General features: G+C 37.2%; 1 protein-coding gene across 15 annotated transcripts in view; it reads right to left on the bottom strand.

Moving 5' to 3' along the window:
* Window positions 1–17,500, bottom strand: part of LOC113811926 (ubiquitin carboxyl-terminal hydrolase MINDY-1) — a 27,414-nt gene that overhangs the window by 9,807 nt on the left and 107 nt on the right. For 2 of the 15 annotated variants that reach the window (XM_070127337.1, XM_070127332.1), the window contains exons 1-6: window positions 17,484–17,500; window positions 11,216–11,970; window positions 8,617–8,816; window positions 6,028–6,227; window positions 2,645–2,787; window positions 1,506–1,699 (exon numbers count right to left, since the gene is read on the bottom strand). The exon at window positions 17,484–17,500 is cut by the window's right edge. In XM_070127337.1, the coding sequence (XP_069983438.1) occupies window positions 1,506–1,699; window positions 2,645–2,787; window positions 6,028–6,227; window positions 8,617–8,816; window positions 11,216–11,920 (1,442 nt within the window). In that variant the 5' untranslated portion in view covers window positions 11,921–11,970; window positions 17,484–17,500. The other 13 variants (XM_070127334.1, XM_070127325.1, XM_070127335.1 and 10 more) reach the window with 10 other exon arrangements.

Consider the following 17,500-nt stretch of genomic DNA (forward strand, 5'->3'; position numbering starts at 1 on the left):
CATGTCCATATCTGAGTGTTGTGCATCTGCTGTTTCAAAAAGCTACGAATCGCAAAACTTTTAATTGCCAAGTATCAAACATTGTGCTGAATCCAAGCTAGTGAAACAATGTGTATTCATAATATAAGCTAAAAGCTGAAGGTAACTCCACGTAATTCATGAGAACGACCTATATTTATTTTACTTTATATCCTTCAATATGATCCAATATCTATCTATTCTTTTAATGGCTATATCTTAAATCCCTTCAAAGAAAAAAATCAAAAGTCAACCACATGTGGTTATTCATTTTCTGATCCAACTATAACATTGTATGTATCAGTCTGTCCTCTCTTCATCTAATCAGTATCATCATTTTCTCCCGTCTATTCCCTCCGTATTATGCAAACCCTTTCCCTAATAATTCTTCCTTTCTACATAAACTTTCTCAGGCAATGCTTCAAGAGAGTTGAATGTAAACTTTTACATACATTTTACATAGCTCTTGCTTTTAGTTAAAATTCACGTCAGTCTTCTTATCATTAGTGATACAAGATAGTGAAAGAATACAAATTGATGCTAGCACTATTCAGTGTTCACTGCTGATGTCCTATAAGGGCTTGAAACAAACCACAATGCATATGTCTAAGCAGATAAGGATTCCCTGATTTTACAAATCACCAAATGTGAATCACATGCATTGAAAAAAATAAGAGTGAGATTAAATCCTAGATATTGGTGAGAAAAGATTACAAGCTTCATCTATTAGGTGTGAAGTCTAAGATACAGCTTCCTTTTCTTGCCTGGTTTATCATACTAGAAGACACACTATTCCCGCTCCACTTAGGAGTAACTGCTTGCAGAAATGAAGTAAGCAAGCCCAAGTTTGGTACAAACTACTTCAAACTCTACTACTTTTTTTACACTTTCAATGCGTAGTGATATTTTGAATCTGTCAATGATATCTAAGCAGAGGAAAAAAATTATCTTTAAACATTACTTTCCCTTACTTAACAATTCTTAACAAGAATCTTAAATCTAATTTTAACTGGTTTTATCAATCCATTAAGAAAAAACTCGTATCACTGAAACTTGACCATTAGCCCAATTAACAATGGGTGATTGACCAGCAGTTAGGTACACAGAACCTTATCCCAGCCATCAAGACAAAACTCATGATGTAATGAGATGTTACCCAGCTTCTGGTAATATATGCCATGACATGAGAGCATATCACTCATCACTAATGGGTTAAAGGGTGAAGTACAATAACTGCATTTTTCAGGTATAAGTACAAACTGAATAGTTATTAAAATCATCGCGATTCGAACCAAAACAAAGCGTCAAAAAGAAAAAAAAAATCCCATTTTATGTGCTAACAGCTCTGAACTTTGCTGTCATTTATGGGTTTGCAACAGAGATGGAAATAATGCCTCTAAAAATCATTCTCTTGGCATTAAACACAACAATGACAAAAAATATAAATCCTTGCTCCCAGTGATAGCCAGTGCACATCTTGCACTTACTCTGAGTTGATCTGCTGTTGCATGGTCATGTTCTGAGCAGCTTCAGAGGAAGGAGTCGACTCAGGTACTGGGGGAATGGGCTGGAAGTTTCCATTCACAAATTCCGAGAAAGTGGCATCAACATCATTGAGTGTTTCCCATACCATGTTCTCATGGAGGAATCCCTGGTCAGTCAGAAGCTGGTATAACTGGTCCTGCAAAGATAATATGAAATATGCTAATATGAAAGCTATACAAAAAAAATCAGTTCTGGGACAATGTGACAACCAAGATTAATAAGAAGATATGATATGCATAGTAAATATCATGTGTTTATCATCTGTAGCCTACTTGCCTAAATAGAATCTAGTAAATAGCTCCTAAATACTTATAAAAAAAAAAGTTCCAACATATAACAAATATCTACTACCACTACTACTACTACCAACAACAATAAAAATAATAATAATAATAATAATAATAATAGTATTAATAATAACCCAGATCATAATTCTGATTGTTCAGATGTTACAAATTCGTAGTGCACCTGAAATTATATTCTACTTGACTGAGGTTATTAAGTTGCTTCATTCTTATGTAAAATGGGCATGATACACCTGAAAACATATTCCACATACATGATAAACAATGGAAACTATAAAAAAGGAGTATTAACAGCCACCAAAATATGGGTATTTCAAAAGTATCTTGTCTAATGTGGGGGAGGAGTGCAGGAGAGAACAACCTACACTAAAGGTAGGGAGAGAGAAAGAAAGAGAGACTGAGAGAAAGGGAAAGGGAAAGGGAGGGAGGGAGGGAGAGAGAGAGAGAGAGAGAGAGAGAGAGAGAGAGAGAGAGAGAGAGAGAGAGAGAGAGAGAGAGAGAGAGAGAGAGAGAGAGAGAGAGAGAGAGAGAGAGAGAGAGAGAGAGAGAGAGAGAGAGAGAGAGAGAGAGAGAGAGAGAGAGAGAGAGAGAGAGAGAGAGAGAGAAAGAGAGAGAGGACAATAATCATAATCACAACAGTGGACAATAATCCAAGTAATAATAAAAAATACTTATGACAACAAAGAAGAAAATCCCAAAGGCCGTCTAAAAGAACAAAAAATAATGTCGATCCGAGATAAGAGAAGTTGCATTGGTCTTAGCTATTGGATAATTACCCCTCTCTTATATATGGTTGAGAAGTGGTTGTTTCTGAAGAGAACCGCAATCTCCTCCCTTTGTAAAGCTGACCCGAGTTCAAATAAGCCGTGGATTGTTAATTGCGATCCGCTGTTTGCCATAAACTCCTCACACAACATTGCTGTGAAACAAATTAAAGATAATCATGTGTACTTGTTATAGTCAAGCTTTAGTCTATTAATTAGCAAAAAATCCCTGACCTCTTTCTTGAATAAACTAATCCATGCAAGTTTAAAAGCTTGTTGATAAGCTTGTAATATCTTCAAATCATAGATAATTATTAAAAGTTTCATCTAAACAAATACAAATGAACAGAATAGGCAACAATATCAACAGTTATATGTAATGACATCATTCATTTTCAGAATTTTTTATCTCTGCTTTATAACTACATTTACTTAACATTCTCGAATATACTTTACTATTCATTGTATTGCCTATTCATCAATTATTACAAACAATACACCTTTATTAACTACAGTTCACAATATTATGCATTTTAACCCCATCACCACATTTGGCAAGAATGCCTACAGTTATATAAGTTTATTTATTGTCTTAAACATCATTGGCTCTAACAGAACTTCGTTTCCAAGGAGTCAGTTATTAGCCCTACCTATCTCACTTGTTTACCATATTTGTTGATTTTTGAATGCTCATATTATATAATTTTATTGTCTTTAATGTTTTGAATAACTTAATAACATTTTTAATAATTATAATATCTGTAAGAATATTTACATCATTATTACAAATAGTGTTAGAAGGAAAAACACATTTTCCTGCCATTTCAAGGAATGGGTAAGCCAGGTACAATCATTAGGTACTCTTTGGTGGCAGCATATATGAGGAGCCTTCTGTATGTATCAAAATTCACAAAGAGCTACAGGGGACAGCACATAAACCTGGGTGGTTGGGCTAAGTGAATCTCCTTTACTAGCAAAACTCGCTTACTATGAGTTCAAGTTTCTAGTCTAAGTCCATTTTCACACACAAATAATAATTAATGTATGAGTATGAAAAGTTCACAATTACACTATTTCATCCTATCCTGATATGTGCAACAAAATTTTGAAATGTGCTTCAGTATTAGCTTGAAGATAAATATTCAGACCATCATTTGGTTCCTCCACTCACAAAAGGATCTCCCAGGTGTGCAAGGCAGTACGCAGAGTCAGCTTCTTAAAGGAAAAAACTGAAGCACGGGAAACAAACTTAACCCCTTCACTCTGGTTGACATGACTATCACTTAACAAAAAATTTGGGTTGATGAGCAGGTGACATGATCATGGCATCTTAGGGAAAAATGGCGGAAAGAAAAGACTCGCCATGGGTCTACAAACCTCTTGGAGGGTGATTAGACTCATTTGACATTTAGAAAGGGGTGTTAGCATTATTCCCATCGAGCTATGTCCATGAGCTATGACTAGAAGAGCACAGGCTCCAGAGAAGATGCTATTTCCCTGCTCAGCATCCTATTCTTGGCCACTGTGACCAGCAGCACAGGTTGTATTACAGAAAATTGAATATTATGAAAAAAATATAAAAAAATACACATAAAAAAAAATTGCAATTTTTATTCTTACTGCATTGAGTTATGGACAACCTAGAGATGATATGGAGTCAGTGCAAGGAAAACAATCTATTGCCATCTGGATAAAGCAAATCAAATAACCAATATGGACGTTGGAAATGCAAAGGGGAGGCATACAGTCTTGTCACTGCACAAGAGTGTTCGCATGTACCTGGCCTACAAACTGCGCACCCAGCAAAGTGGTCTCTCACATAAGCCTAATGCCCATATTTTGGTACATGTGACTGCAGTGAAGCAACCGGATCCAAGGAGTTAACCTGCTCTGTATGCTCTTGGTTATGGCATAAATAACTGTTTAGATAATAAAGTTTAAAAGCTTTTAAGACTACTTTTGAGGGACTGTTTTTCCTCAATGACCACAACCAAACAAGTAAACAACTGTTTAGTACATTAAACTTAGAGCCAGACTCAACTGCACTTGATGGATCACATGACTGTCTAGTCATGACGTGAAAGGAGTTCAACCATCATGAATGGGTAAGAAAAAAAAATTACATCAACATAGCCTGAGCTGTGACTTGCACTCCTTGAGGTGAGAAGCAACTTTAGACAATGGTAGTCTGGTTTTCTTTTATTCCATGAAACTCTTACATTTTACAAATGCATCACAATTTTAGTTCGATCTTAATTTTTTTCACATCATCTCCCCTGCAATTTGGGTGACGTGACCATCATGTCATGAAAAGGTTTGGATTGAAGGGCGGGTGACGTGAACATGACGTTATGGAAACATTTGGCTTAGGGCTAAGGTGATGGGAACATGTCATTAAGAAAATTATGGCTGAAAGTCAGGGTGATGGCAATGACTCTCAAAATTCTTGGACGGTGGTTAGACTCAGTGGGCATTTAATCTTGCATTATTCCTATCAGCAAAGAGTGTGGAATGTACCATATGTGAGCATGGTTACGTAAGTAAGTCTAACACCTGGATTTTGGGTCATGTGCAGGCAGCGAACCACCTGGATCCAAGGGGCTAATACAATGACACTGGCCATATCATAAATATAATCAAATTATTCGCTGGTTTCAGTCATGCTAAAAATTTCTAAAAAACAGATAAATAGACTTTAAACCTATTCTTTAAATGCCCCATTTGGATGTGCGAATTGAGCTTTGTTTTACACAAGCATTTTATTCAACTTTAACCCATGCCCAAAAAGCAATTTTTCTTTTTCATGGAGAAAAGGCTCCCCAGTCAACCACTCCAAATCTTAAAAGCAGGACTCAAAATCCATAAATAATCTAAAATAATAAACAATATGAGAAACAAATAATCTCATAAATTACGTTACTCCCATTTTACAAAACCGTATTATCTTTGATGACAAATACAATAACAAAATATCTTACCACATATAAAATATACAAAGGGGAAATACTTATGCATACAAATATAGATATGGATACAGATATAGATATAAAAACAGACGCAAATAAAGATATGGACATAGCTGTGATACGGATATGGGTACATATATATAGATGCAAATGGCCAAACATATTGGTTCTACTTCATAGACACCTTCTTATAACAGCGCCCTGTTAAACAGGTGGTGACCCCATTTCCCTATGTGGATGTCCTTCCCAAAGATGACTATAGTCAAGACTGAAACCCATGTACTTGTTGACACTCCTTAGTGCCCAGTTACACAGGTTAACACTGCACTACAGCAGCCCCCACATATATAGATCCAAATATACATATACAGGTGTAGGTATAGTAACAAAAATTGACTGCAAAAACAGGTTGCCATTTTTTCTTCTCACCTTTGACAAGCAAGTCGTTGTTATTGTTCTTGACAGCTTCTTCCCTCCAAGCGAAGATATTGTTAGTCAGCTGATTATAAGAGAGGTCTGTGATGACAGGGGCAACTTCACTGGAGGGATCCACAACCCAACCGTGGTACAGCATGATGCCCAACAGGTCAAACACACACAACTCACCCGTAAATTCAAAATCTCGTACTCTGATACAAGAGAGGGGGAGGGGGGAACATAAGACATTGAAAAGAATATAAAAAATAAATAAAAACTGGGTTTGGTACACCATATCACTTTATAGTCCATTATCATAGCAATAACAAAACTACATCATATAAAGATGTTTTCTTTTTACTGCCATTTAAAATTTAGGTGCACATAGTTCATACTACTTCATTTTATAAGCAATATTAAAGAGAATGTCTTTTTAAAGCCAAATTTCATTTAAATATACATGCAATCTTTTTAGGTACATAATACCATAAATAGCTAACAAAAATTAACAGTATTCTCCTTTCTCTACAAACAACTTATTCTCTGTAATTCTACATGGTTAATGGTTAAAAAGCAAAATAAATGTGCTAGACATCTAAGGTCATATAGCATTATAGGAAAGTATATTAAAGGTAGGGTGAAGGATGATAGTTGCTATGCATCAACTATCTAGAGTAATCTTGAAAAGTTAAAGATGGGTAAAAAAGTTCCTGTGTGAATGGGCTATGGTGAGTTTAGGTTAGGGAATTACATAAGTGTTTCACATGTGTATACAGGAAGGAGTGGAAATGATAGAGGGGATAGAGGGAGGGAGAATGTAAATGTAGTAGTGGACTGTGTTGAGAAGGAGTAGGAGGAAGTGGTGTATGGGGAATATGAATAGGAGGAGGATGGGTGTTTGGGGGATGGATAGAGTGGCAAAAGAATTTGACTGGGGAGGTAGAATATAGAAGTGGAAGTAGATAAGTAAGTAGGTATAGGGGAGGGTGTAGGAACATCTTGAGGTGGAGGGGGAGGGGCAGAGCGAGCGACATTACTTGAGTAGGGAGTATAAGAGAAACCTTATTGGCGTGCTTCCCGTCTGGCTTCAAGTAGAGTGAGATCATTTTTGTATCTGCGAGTTGCTACCTTAGACTCAAACTTGTAAGTGGGACAGCCTTTTTAAAATACATTATGGGGTCTGCCACAGTTAGCACAAGTGCGTGCTTGTGCAGGGCAGTTTGATCGGTTATGACCGGGTTGGGCACATATGGGGCATTGGTCTGTGGAGCAGCAGTGTTTGGCAGGATGTCTAAAGTGCCAACAGTTTTGACATTGACAGGGAGGAGGTTGATATGGTAGAACAGGAAGGGATTGTCCGCCAATGTAGATACGAAAGGGAAGGTCATGTGTATTGAAAGTAATTTTGGCAGTGTTGGTGGGTTTCTTTCATTGTCTTTGAGTCTTTGAGGCAGCTTTGAGTACTCTCCACAATCTGACCAATCGATATCCATAGGGCAGCTTGCTGGGGAGATAGAGACAGTTCCAGTACATGTATTGAGAGTTGGATGAGGTTCTGCAGGAATGGGATTGCCAGAGAAATCAGTTAGATTTGATAGTGTAACTGTAATGAGACGGGAAGGATCAGGTCAGATACGGAAGGGGACTCTGCCCACTTGCTCTTGGAGACATTGTTGAAAGAGAAGGGTGTTGCCTGAGTAAGGAGCTGTAGGGGGGATCACAAAAAATCGGTCCCATTTGGCTGGGCTAAAAAGAGTATTTAACCCATTTACGACGGGTGTCCCATATATGAGACACCCAGAAAAATAAACATTTTCGGGCGTCCCGACAGTGTGACATCGGAGCGGAGCTTACGCTCCGATTCCGTCGCAGGCAGATTCCGGGCCAGACGTGTGGAAGAGGGAGTATTATTGAGAGGGGTAGTATTACAGAGAGATGGACAATAAGGCTGTAAGGTAGTAATAAGGGAAGATAAGGTAATTGGTGAAGAAGGCTGTGGGGGTAGAGTTGATGAAGTTGAAGAGGTTGAGAGAGTAGGAGTCTCAACTTGGGTGGATAATGCACTAGCAGGCATTGAGGAGTGGGTAGTAGTTGTAGTATTCAGAGTCGTGGTCAAAGGAGAGCCTGGGATCGCGGACCCGGGAGAGTTTGAATCGGTGGGCTATTTGATGAAGGGGCAAGCCTCATTGCCTTTAATATGGGTATTACTTCTTCATTATTGGCCTTGACTATGTTGGGGAAATAAACAGTCCACCCCTCAGTTTGCTCATGAAAGGTAAGGGATAAACAACAAAACAGGGGAATACCATGCCCATGGTTCCCTCAGGCTGTTCAGGACTGGCACAAAGTCAGCCTTTCATCCTTTCAGCATGGCTCTTACACCTTAGGAAGTAAATAGTAGAAGGGGTTGGAGAAGGGATGGAAACGAAAGAGCTGGAGGGAGAAAAGACCATCCAAAATTACTTGAGACGAGGGCTGAGGCCCTAGGCAGGGGAAATACCAGCATTGGGTCTCAGTCTCCATCCTCAAAGCCCCCCCACGACAACAACGGGCAAGGGATTGGGGAGGTCTATACTTCTAAAATTAGCAAATAATGCTTACCCTGAAAATTTAATATTCACATCAAGGCCAGTCAACAGCTTGTGCAATATACTGATTGCATCTTCTGTATTCTGTTCCAGGTGTCTCCTCATCTCCAAAGGCAGAGAGTTGCGAGGCAGGTCGAACAAGGCATTGCCAACCATCAGCACCAGCTCTCCACCAGTTATCTCGGTACGGTCAGTTGGAAGTGTAATCTGGCCCTGCAGAATAAGGTATGTTTACTTTTCATTATAGAGATAAAAAACAATACCAAATATGGTCTAATATCTTTGCTTTAAAAATACAGACAATTCAAAATAAACATGTAAACAAATTCTGAAAGGAAATATAAACAATTCTAAAATCTCATCATACATGCCCCTTGGAATCATAACATATTTTTGTTTCCGATGGCAAGAAAAATGCCTTCAATGCATTTACATTTAAATAAGTATCTCAGGAAATAAGGTAAAATTTGTGTAAATACAGCCCAAGATCTAAGCTACAAAATCACATACGTGACAGAGAAACATTTATTTTCACTTCATAATACTGTATTCATTAAACTTTTTCAAATGGCTGGATGGACTGAACCTGATAATGAGTAGTCATAATAATTAATTAGATTATTACTGTCATCACTAGGATATATCATACAGCTTTAAAAGTGTAAACAATAGACTTTATGCCCGTATGGAATCATGGATTGTCACTGGCAAGAAAAACATATCGCCTAAGCTCCCTCTATATCCTGTCATATGCCCATGCAAAATAACTGTAGTAACTGTTTCATTTCTAATCTATTTGGCCTAGAGGTCACATCTCTCTTTCACCCTTAACATGATAATTTGTTAATATAGTGCTCCTATTTACATCCATATACTCATAATGTATTCACAGATTATTATCAGATTTGTTCTTCTGTATGATAATGTTGAAAACTGAAAACTTGCAAGTTAGATTTTAAAGCATAAGCAATTTAAAGAGGGTATTTATAGGTGTTAAAAAAGGATTGTATTTCAAATAAAGTCTGGAGTAATATCATGTCTGGAAAAAGCCTATCCATTATTTATTGCTTATAGTATGTATATATGAAGTAGGTAAACTCAAACAAACGAGACTAAATAAAGTCAAAGTAACAGTAAACTACCATTTATTTGTGTCTGGTACATACCACATCCTTCTATATCTGATAAAAAACTATAAACATAGTAGGCAAATGGGAGATAAATTATCAAAGTAACAGATACATTGAATAGGATTACTACTAGTAACTGCACTCCCAAAAATATTTCAGGACTCTTCTGCTGCCAGGCATATATATCCAGTATATTCAATATTTGTAAGCAATGTATGCCAACTGCTGGTTGATATAGCACTTTAATACCTGCTGAGAGGCTGTTTTCCTGAACACAGTACCTCTATATGCCTATTATCAATTATCTATATACTAAGGGATATATATAGTTCATGCGCATTATGCTCAGTATTTGGTCTTTTTTTTGTCTCTGTTTTGTTTACATTTCCTAGAATATATAGAGATAATCAACAGACTGCATATTCAACACTGTCCTTGAGTTCAGATGGAGTGTGATCCATGTTCACATTTTCAAAAATCCTACCTAATTCGTTGACTTTTTGAAGTCTTTCAAATTCATAAGTTCTCACTATCAATATTATGATACATAAAAGTTCTTACTATAACCTCTGTGTGCACTCACTATGAATGAATATATAGCAATACAAATAAATTACAGGGAAAAATGAAACATGTCAAAACTAAAATAACCAAATTTTGGCTATGAGATACAGATGCAGGTGGAGAAGCATAAGAAAATACTTAAACTGAACGCCCGACCTGCACTCTAGACAAAGGACTGATTAGGGAGGACCGTAGAAGACTCAACACATACAAATATGATGGTCTTTTGTATGTCATGGTCATATAATCAAACGAGCTTCACGTATTATTTTACTTGTTAAAACCCTTTTTCCAGAAGAGAACAAGATAGGCCTATACATGGAGAAAAATTAATATGAAAAAAGGCTTTATATATTGCAACAAAAAATAATTTGAATTCTCATTTCAATCATATAAGTGATGGATATGTTTATTGTCCTCGTTTAAATTCATTTTCTTTTTTCTTTTTGATTTATCAAATGTCTCCATATAAATGTCTCTTCTTTGGAAGTATAAAGTTTGGTCGCAACATGTATGCTTTTAAGGATGAAATTATATTCTATTTTGGATATTCTCATTTCATTATAATCTGGCTCCACTGCTCTGAATCTGAAAAACAGACTCATACATGTCATGACACTCACTTCTTTTTCTGAATTCATACGGTTTTGGCAAGCTTGATTAATTATGATATATAAAGAATAAGAATAAACAGACTAATAAATTCATAGCTTTTTCTACTGTGTTTTCTACTGTTACCATATTCTATATCAATATATATGTACTGGGAAATACTGTGAAATTGTTCAGGATCTCCAAAACCATCAAAACAAAATAAATGAAGTCTGGAACTAGAACAATGTTATAGTAAGATCAACTTTCATTCTGTCTTGTAAACGTAATTTTTCTAATTAATCAAAAACAAGTTATAGGTCTTACCTTTAACAACATAACATTTACAATAGCAAGCAGAGGACAGGGACCATTATTGTTCTGCGTGATAATTGGCACCTCTATATCCTGCCACTTGATTTTCTTGATTTTGTGCACCACTTCAGACGGATCGAGAGGGTGCGGCTCAGGGCTACGATTTTCTGAGCTCTGAGTACCAGAAGGCGGGGTGGCTTCTTGCTGTTGAGCAGAGGTGGCCTGTGGAGCCTTTGGAGCCATTTCTTCTACATCTGGAAGAATGCCCATCGATGGCAGCACTGACTCCTCCTTGCCCAATTCTCCATTAGCACCACTAGTGTCTGTTTGACTTTTGCCATCTTTGTTTAGGTCTTCATTTTCAGTTCCTAACAACTCTGGACTTTTAGGTTCAACAACCTCACACGTGCTATCCACTGTGCTACTTCTCTGTTCACTCCCCTGGGAGACAGGAAGGAGATCAGGCAATCCCACAACAATAGGTTCCCCTGCACTGTCATCTAATGTTGGCACTATGGTTGAATTAACTAAGTTTCTATTCTCCATTTGTGTCTGTGACTGAGGTGAGGAGACAGGAGGTACAGAAGGCACTATGGGAGGCTCCTTCTTCAGGTCCTGAGAACCACCAAGTACTGCACACTCTGTGGTGGGCAGCTCCTCCTGCTGCACTTCAGCCAGGTCTTGGCTCACAGCCTCTTCCGCCCCAGCTGTTGCCATGCTCTCCTTCGGGTCAGCTACCCCTACTTCACCCACATCATCTGTTTTCCCTGCAAAAATGGAAGAAATTACTAATTGCATCAAATCTCCTTCTAGTCTTGAAACAGGTAGATACAAATAAGTGTGACTTGTGGAAACAACCCGAAAATACATCTATTTAAAAGCTTTTCAATCTATATACAACATAAATAATGTCTTAAATCACATATGGCTACCATTTATGCGATTTTGTAACAAGAGCTGCTTAACAGAAAAAATTCTGATTTGGGTACAAGGAATGGGAAACAGTATATGCAAACCATTCTTCTTTTACTGCTACATTTCAACAACTCCATTTGAAACATTATAAACAAATCTTAAAATTTCATTGGTAAACAAATATTCCCAAATATTCCCCTTCCTCTACAATAATCCAGCTCAGGCTAATCTTACACTTCAATTAGATAATCACAATATCATAAAAAATATCTGGGCATGCAAGTTACACCAAAATATCTATATCTGGCACTGCAAACCTTTCAGTAAACTCTATCTTCATGCTGAAAAATGAAAACATTCTATCATTAATGAAGGACAATATTCTACTAATTCGGAATTCAAGACTGGGGCTCATCTATTCATATCTCAGTTACTGACTGCAGTGATTTCAAACAATATGAATTAGGTATGGTCTCGGTTTTACGTATGACTGTGAACTATCATCATAATGTGGCAAAACATCTACTCTCTTCGTATGACCGACAAACAAGAAAATATGAGGTAATGATATCAATCCCACAAACATAGGTTACAAACCATAGTATATTATCTTCATTTTTAGAAATGCAAAAGAAAAGATAGTTTACATTCACAAACATACACTATGCAAGGTTATTCTTGAAAATTAATATAAAAAAATTGCATTTTTTTCTTTTAATATCAAAAGATGGTGGAATGAACTTTTTGTGACTGTAGCTGATATTTAATTTCTATTCCTCCAGATCAATCTAATCCAATTAATATTAACTGAACCCAATCTCCAATCTAACCTATTTCTAACTACATCTGCACCTAAAATTAGCCCTACTGCATTCCCCTAGACCCCTCAGCCTCGGAATGTTACTATTATGGTATTATCCATCACTACCGCAATTTCATTCATAAAGCAGTGTATGTTATTTTACAAGGCCATATGCTCTTTTCTTAGAACAAGTATTCATAGATTTTAGCCCCCCTAAAGAATATTCACCAAATAAAACTAACCTAAATAAACAACAGAAGACCTAAAAAGAAAGTAAATATATAACTCTTAATACAAAAATGGCATTAACAATCCTTCTCACAGATTTCCAAGTTCTCTGGCCTGCCTGATTATCTATTTGAAGTTCACCCATTGACACTAAAAGCCCATGTATACATGTAATATCCACTGATCTCTTTTCTTTTTCTCTTTTCGTACACATATAACAACCACTGTTCTTTTCTTCTTCTCTTTTCATACACACGTAATATCCACTGTTCTTTCCTTCTCTTTTTGTTTATATGTAAAATTCACTGTTCTCTTCTTGTTCTCTTTTCTTTTTCTCTGCACATGGATCCCTTCATAAGTGCTTAGTCACTAAGGAGTCATTTACAAAGCCTACCCAATCCTATCTGTTTACCCCGCTCTTTGAATTTTCAAAGCGAGATTTTTATCTTTATTACTACCTTTAATGTTTATAATGTTATAATAATACCCATGATACCCATAATAATAATGTCAAACCTATGATACCCATAATAATAATGCCCAGAAAAATCACGGAATGTAATAGACTAAACACTTACGTTTAAGTAGGCCTAGTAACTGACTTCTTGATATCAAATGCTTGTGAAACCATTTAGTCCTGTCACCACTTCATACAACAGATAGCCTTTATGAAAACAAAACCAATAAAACAAAACCGCAAGGGCTGTCTACATACCCAGTGCCAATGGGTTAAGCCAATGCAGTGACGACAACAATCAAAGGCAAATCAACTGCCACAATATTAATATGAGTCAGCTAATGGTGAAACCCTGAATCACCATAGAGCCGCAACTGTTCACAAGGGATACTTAACTTCTGCAACCTAATACATACCCATCCTCTGCAAACCTAATACGTCAATATGAATAATTGAATACTTGTAAAATACTTGTAAAATTTCAAAGACAATTTCCTCTTCATAATATATAAGAGATATTCAAAATAACAGAAACATCTTTGAACAATTATATTCTTATTGGCCGTTTTAATAAAATATCTATGGGTAAAATCAATTAAAACCTTTTCAACAAAGTCTACCTTTTCTAGAATAATGTTATGAACAGACTTTTGCAATTTACTTCACTTTCTTTTTCTTAAATTTTGTACACATTTGGACAAAGGGAAGAACAAACCTAACCCTCATAAAATATCCACCTACAAATATCAGAACACCCTTTAAAGCACAGGAAAACTGACGATTATCACAATTACTGGTAAATAATTAGAAGACACTTGCATTCGGTCAATGGATCATGATTACTGGAGCAGTCACAGCACCTGTCTGCACTCCAGCAATAACCAACAAACCTCTGCCATGTTTAAAGCAAAATTTACCTTATATACCCGGAGATTTATTGTTAAATAAGGATCTACTCCATTACTATTCTTGAAAGAAGATATATAATGGATGATAGTTGGCCTTTGCTAAATTGCATAGCACTTAGGCTGCAGACATTACTTGACACTGCACCAGTACGATATTAGGTTGAGGTAAACTAAGACTATAGGCCTTTCACATAAATACAATGAAAAAATATCACTTTGAATGCCACTGCACATTCCCTAAACATTCACCAGGATGCCCTGATATTATCAAACATAGATGTCAATCACCTACGTATACTATTCACGTTACCAATGGTGAAAATATTAGACTATTCTACAAATGTCACTCATAACTTCCTAGTTTCAATACTTTAGTGAAGATGAATACTAAAAATTGGTTTTCCTTTTTATTATTCTATTAGTCAGGTCTAGATCCTCTACAGGTGCCTCAAAGATATCATAATATAATCCTTACAATGTCTAATACTAGCTTCTTACAGATTACAGAAATGCCAGGAAGTCTTTTTTGTGATCAGAAAATGTGGGGGAAAAAATTAGTATTGTAACACCAGATGTTAATATAGTACTTCGAGAAAAAAGGAACTACACGAAGCCTCCAAGTGGTGAATGGTCCCTTAACTAACATAGGCCTACTTATGGTCAAAATTTTTTCACTAGAAATCAAAAGATATCTATGGACTTGTTGTACTAAAAATCCTCTCACTCAACCTTCATGTAATACCTATCTTAATAGCACATGTTCATTCCAAACACTGATAAGACAGGAAAAATATCAACAAGCCACAAAAACATTAACCTATATCCTATGCCGCACTCACATGTCTGGCTTTCACATTAATTGGCCCGTTGGCAAAGAACATCTCCATATATTTTCTGACAAGAGAGGCTTATAGAAGACTGCAGCAATTTATCTTCAAATATAAAAACTCTCTAACCTCTACCCTGCCAGTATATACATAATAGAAGTCTGTAGTAATTTATTGGAGCACCAAAGATTAGCAATCTCTTGATACTATGGCACTATCAGGGTTTGACTTGAGAATGCTGGCCTTCAATCTTAGATCAAAGTAAGCATTAAATGGAACTGGACTACCATGGCCAATATAATGACAAAAAAAGGGTGTGGTAATTGTCCAGAACTGGACTACATCAAGTGAGGCTATGGACTCCTCACTGTGCACTCAAGAAAATGGCTAAAGGAATTAGGTAATTACAACCCTATGCATAAAACATCATACATAGGAAGAAAATGAAAGATATGATTTAATATAACATGTGAAGAATAGTAAGTACATAAACTAATATTTTGTACTAAACCAATTTTATAAGATTTTTTTTTTTATTCTTTCCCTATTAATCTTTCAAGATGGTATTTATTCATTTGCTCAGGAAATGTTTATAATGGTTTTAAGTACAGGACTTTGAGCTATGATGGGAGACCTACAACCATGAGTATAGCCATACATTGGTGCGAAGTTAAACAATCACCAGTGTCGGAATTATGTCCTCCAGCAGATGACAGAAAAGTCCACCTCCTATGTTCTACTTAGATATATCTTGGTCTAGTTCATTATTTGGAAATATATCAGCAGTTGACGTCTACAAGCTTTGATGCCAGAATATGTGGTAGAAGTTAGTGAGTTTGTTGGTGCAGATGTCATACCAATCAGCATAAGGCCATTGCCAAACATGCAAGTATTTTCTAAACACTTACCAATTCCTTCTTTCCTATCTTTGACAAAAATATATACAATGAAGTATTAACTCCTCTAAAACTAATATAAATTCTCATGATTTCCTTCTGATTTGTTTGTACTAAATTTGTATCAAGTTATAAATCAAATAACATTTAAAAGAATAAGCTCTTCAGTACAGAAGTTTTCTCCACTTTTTTGTTCATTGATGGCACTTTGTAGTTGACTTGCACTATCCTTTCCATAGCTTAAAAGAAGTTTTTAAAAACTTTCCAAATATCTGATAATCACAGTAAGTTTTCTCTTTTCACAAGTTCAACACTAACAGTTGGTTCCTTTCTCTTCCTTCCAGTCTTAATTACTGCCTTCTTCAGTACGACACACTTGCCACCCAAAGGCCTTGTGAAAGTGCTCTCCTTCCAGTTAGAAACACTTCAAATGCTTCAGTCTTTTCTCAGCGATGCACAGAACCAAGAAACGAGTAATCATTTTCTTAATTTGGTTAAAAAAATCCAAATTACACATTGCAATATAAGTACAGTTTATGAAAATGCAGTGGGTGTTAGAAGTTTTGTCCAAATATTATAGTAGTCACTGTAAAACGTCACCAAAGCGAGTGTCACTATTTCGAGATGGCCGTAAGTCACACCTCGTCTGCCTTCAACATCAAGTGCAATGCAGCGAGCCACATCACCATACCCACATGTCACATGATATAATATTGATTTCTCTGGCTGAATGAATCATCCCTTACTATGTGCACCATCACGGGGGAGGGGGAGGGAGGGGGACAGGGGAAGGACCACCCTTATCTCTCTCACAAAAAGGGAAACTCGCCCCGGCCCCTTTCCTCAACACCTGTACACCTGTCCCTGCCGCAGGACACCCCTCCTCCCCCCTGCGAGTCCCACACTGCCAGGGGAAACACGCACGGGATCCTGTTCCCCGAGAGGACTGGCCACTCGCAGGAGGGGGAGAAAGAGGAAAACACGGCGGCGGATTCTGCCTTTGGCGACGCGCCTCTCCTCGCTCTCCCCCGGACCTCTCCTCGGCCGTCCTCACCTGGGGCGTCCATGTCTAGAGCTGGGCGAGTGCTGCAGGAGCGGACATTGTTAACTGGGAGAGGAGGCAGCACCAACGCGCAACATCAGTCTAGCCAGCTCGGCGAGTGCCTAGCGCCCCCACCACGTGGCGGCCATCTTACTAACTGCTCCTACTCTCCCTTACACATGCACGCACGAACACACGCACGAACCTGCGCAGGCACGCTGG

Source organism: Penaeus vannamei, chromosome 11, assembly GCF_042767895.1.
Source record: "Penaeus vannamei isolate JL-2024 chromosome 11, ASM4276789v1, whole genome shotgun sequence".
Lineage (NCBI taxonomy): Eukaryota > Metazoa > Arthropoda > Malacostraca > Decapoda > Penaeidae > Penaeus > Penaeus vannamei.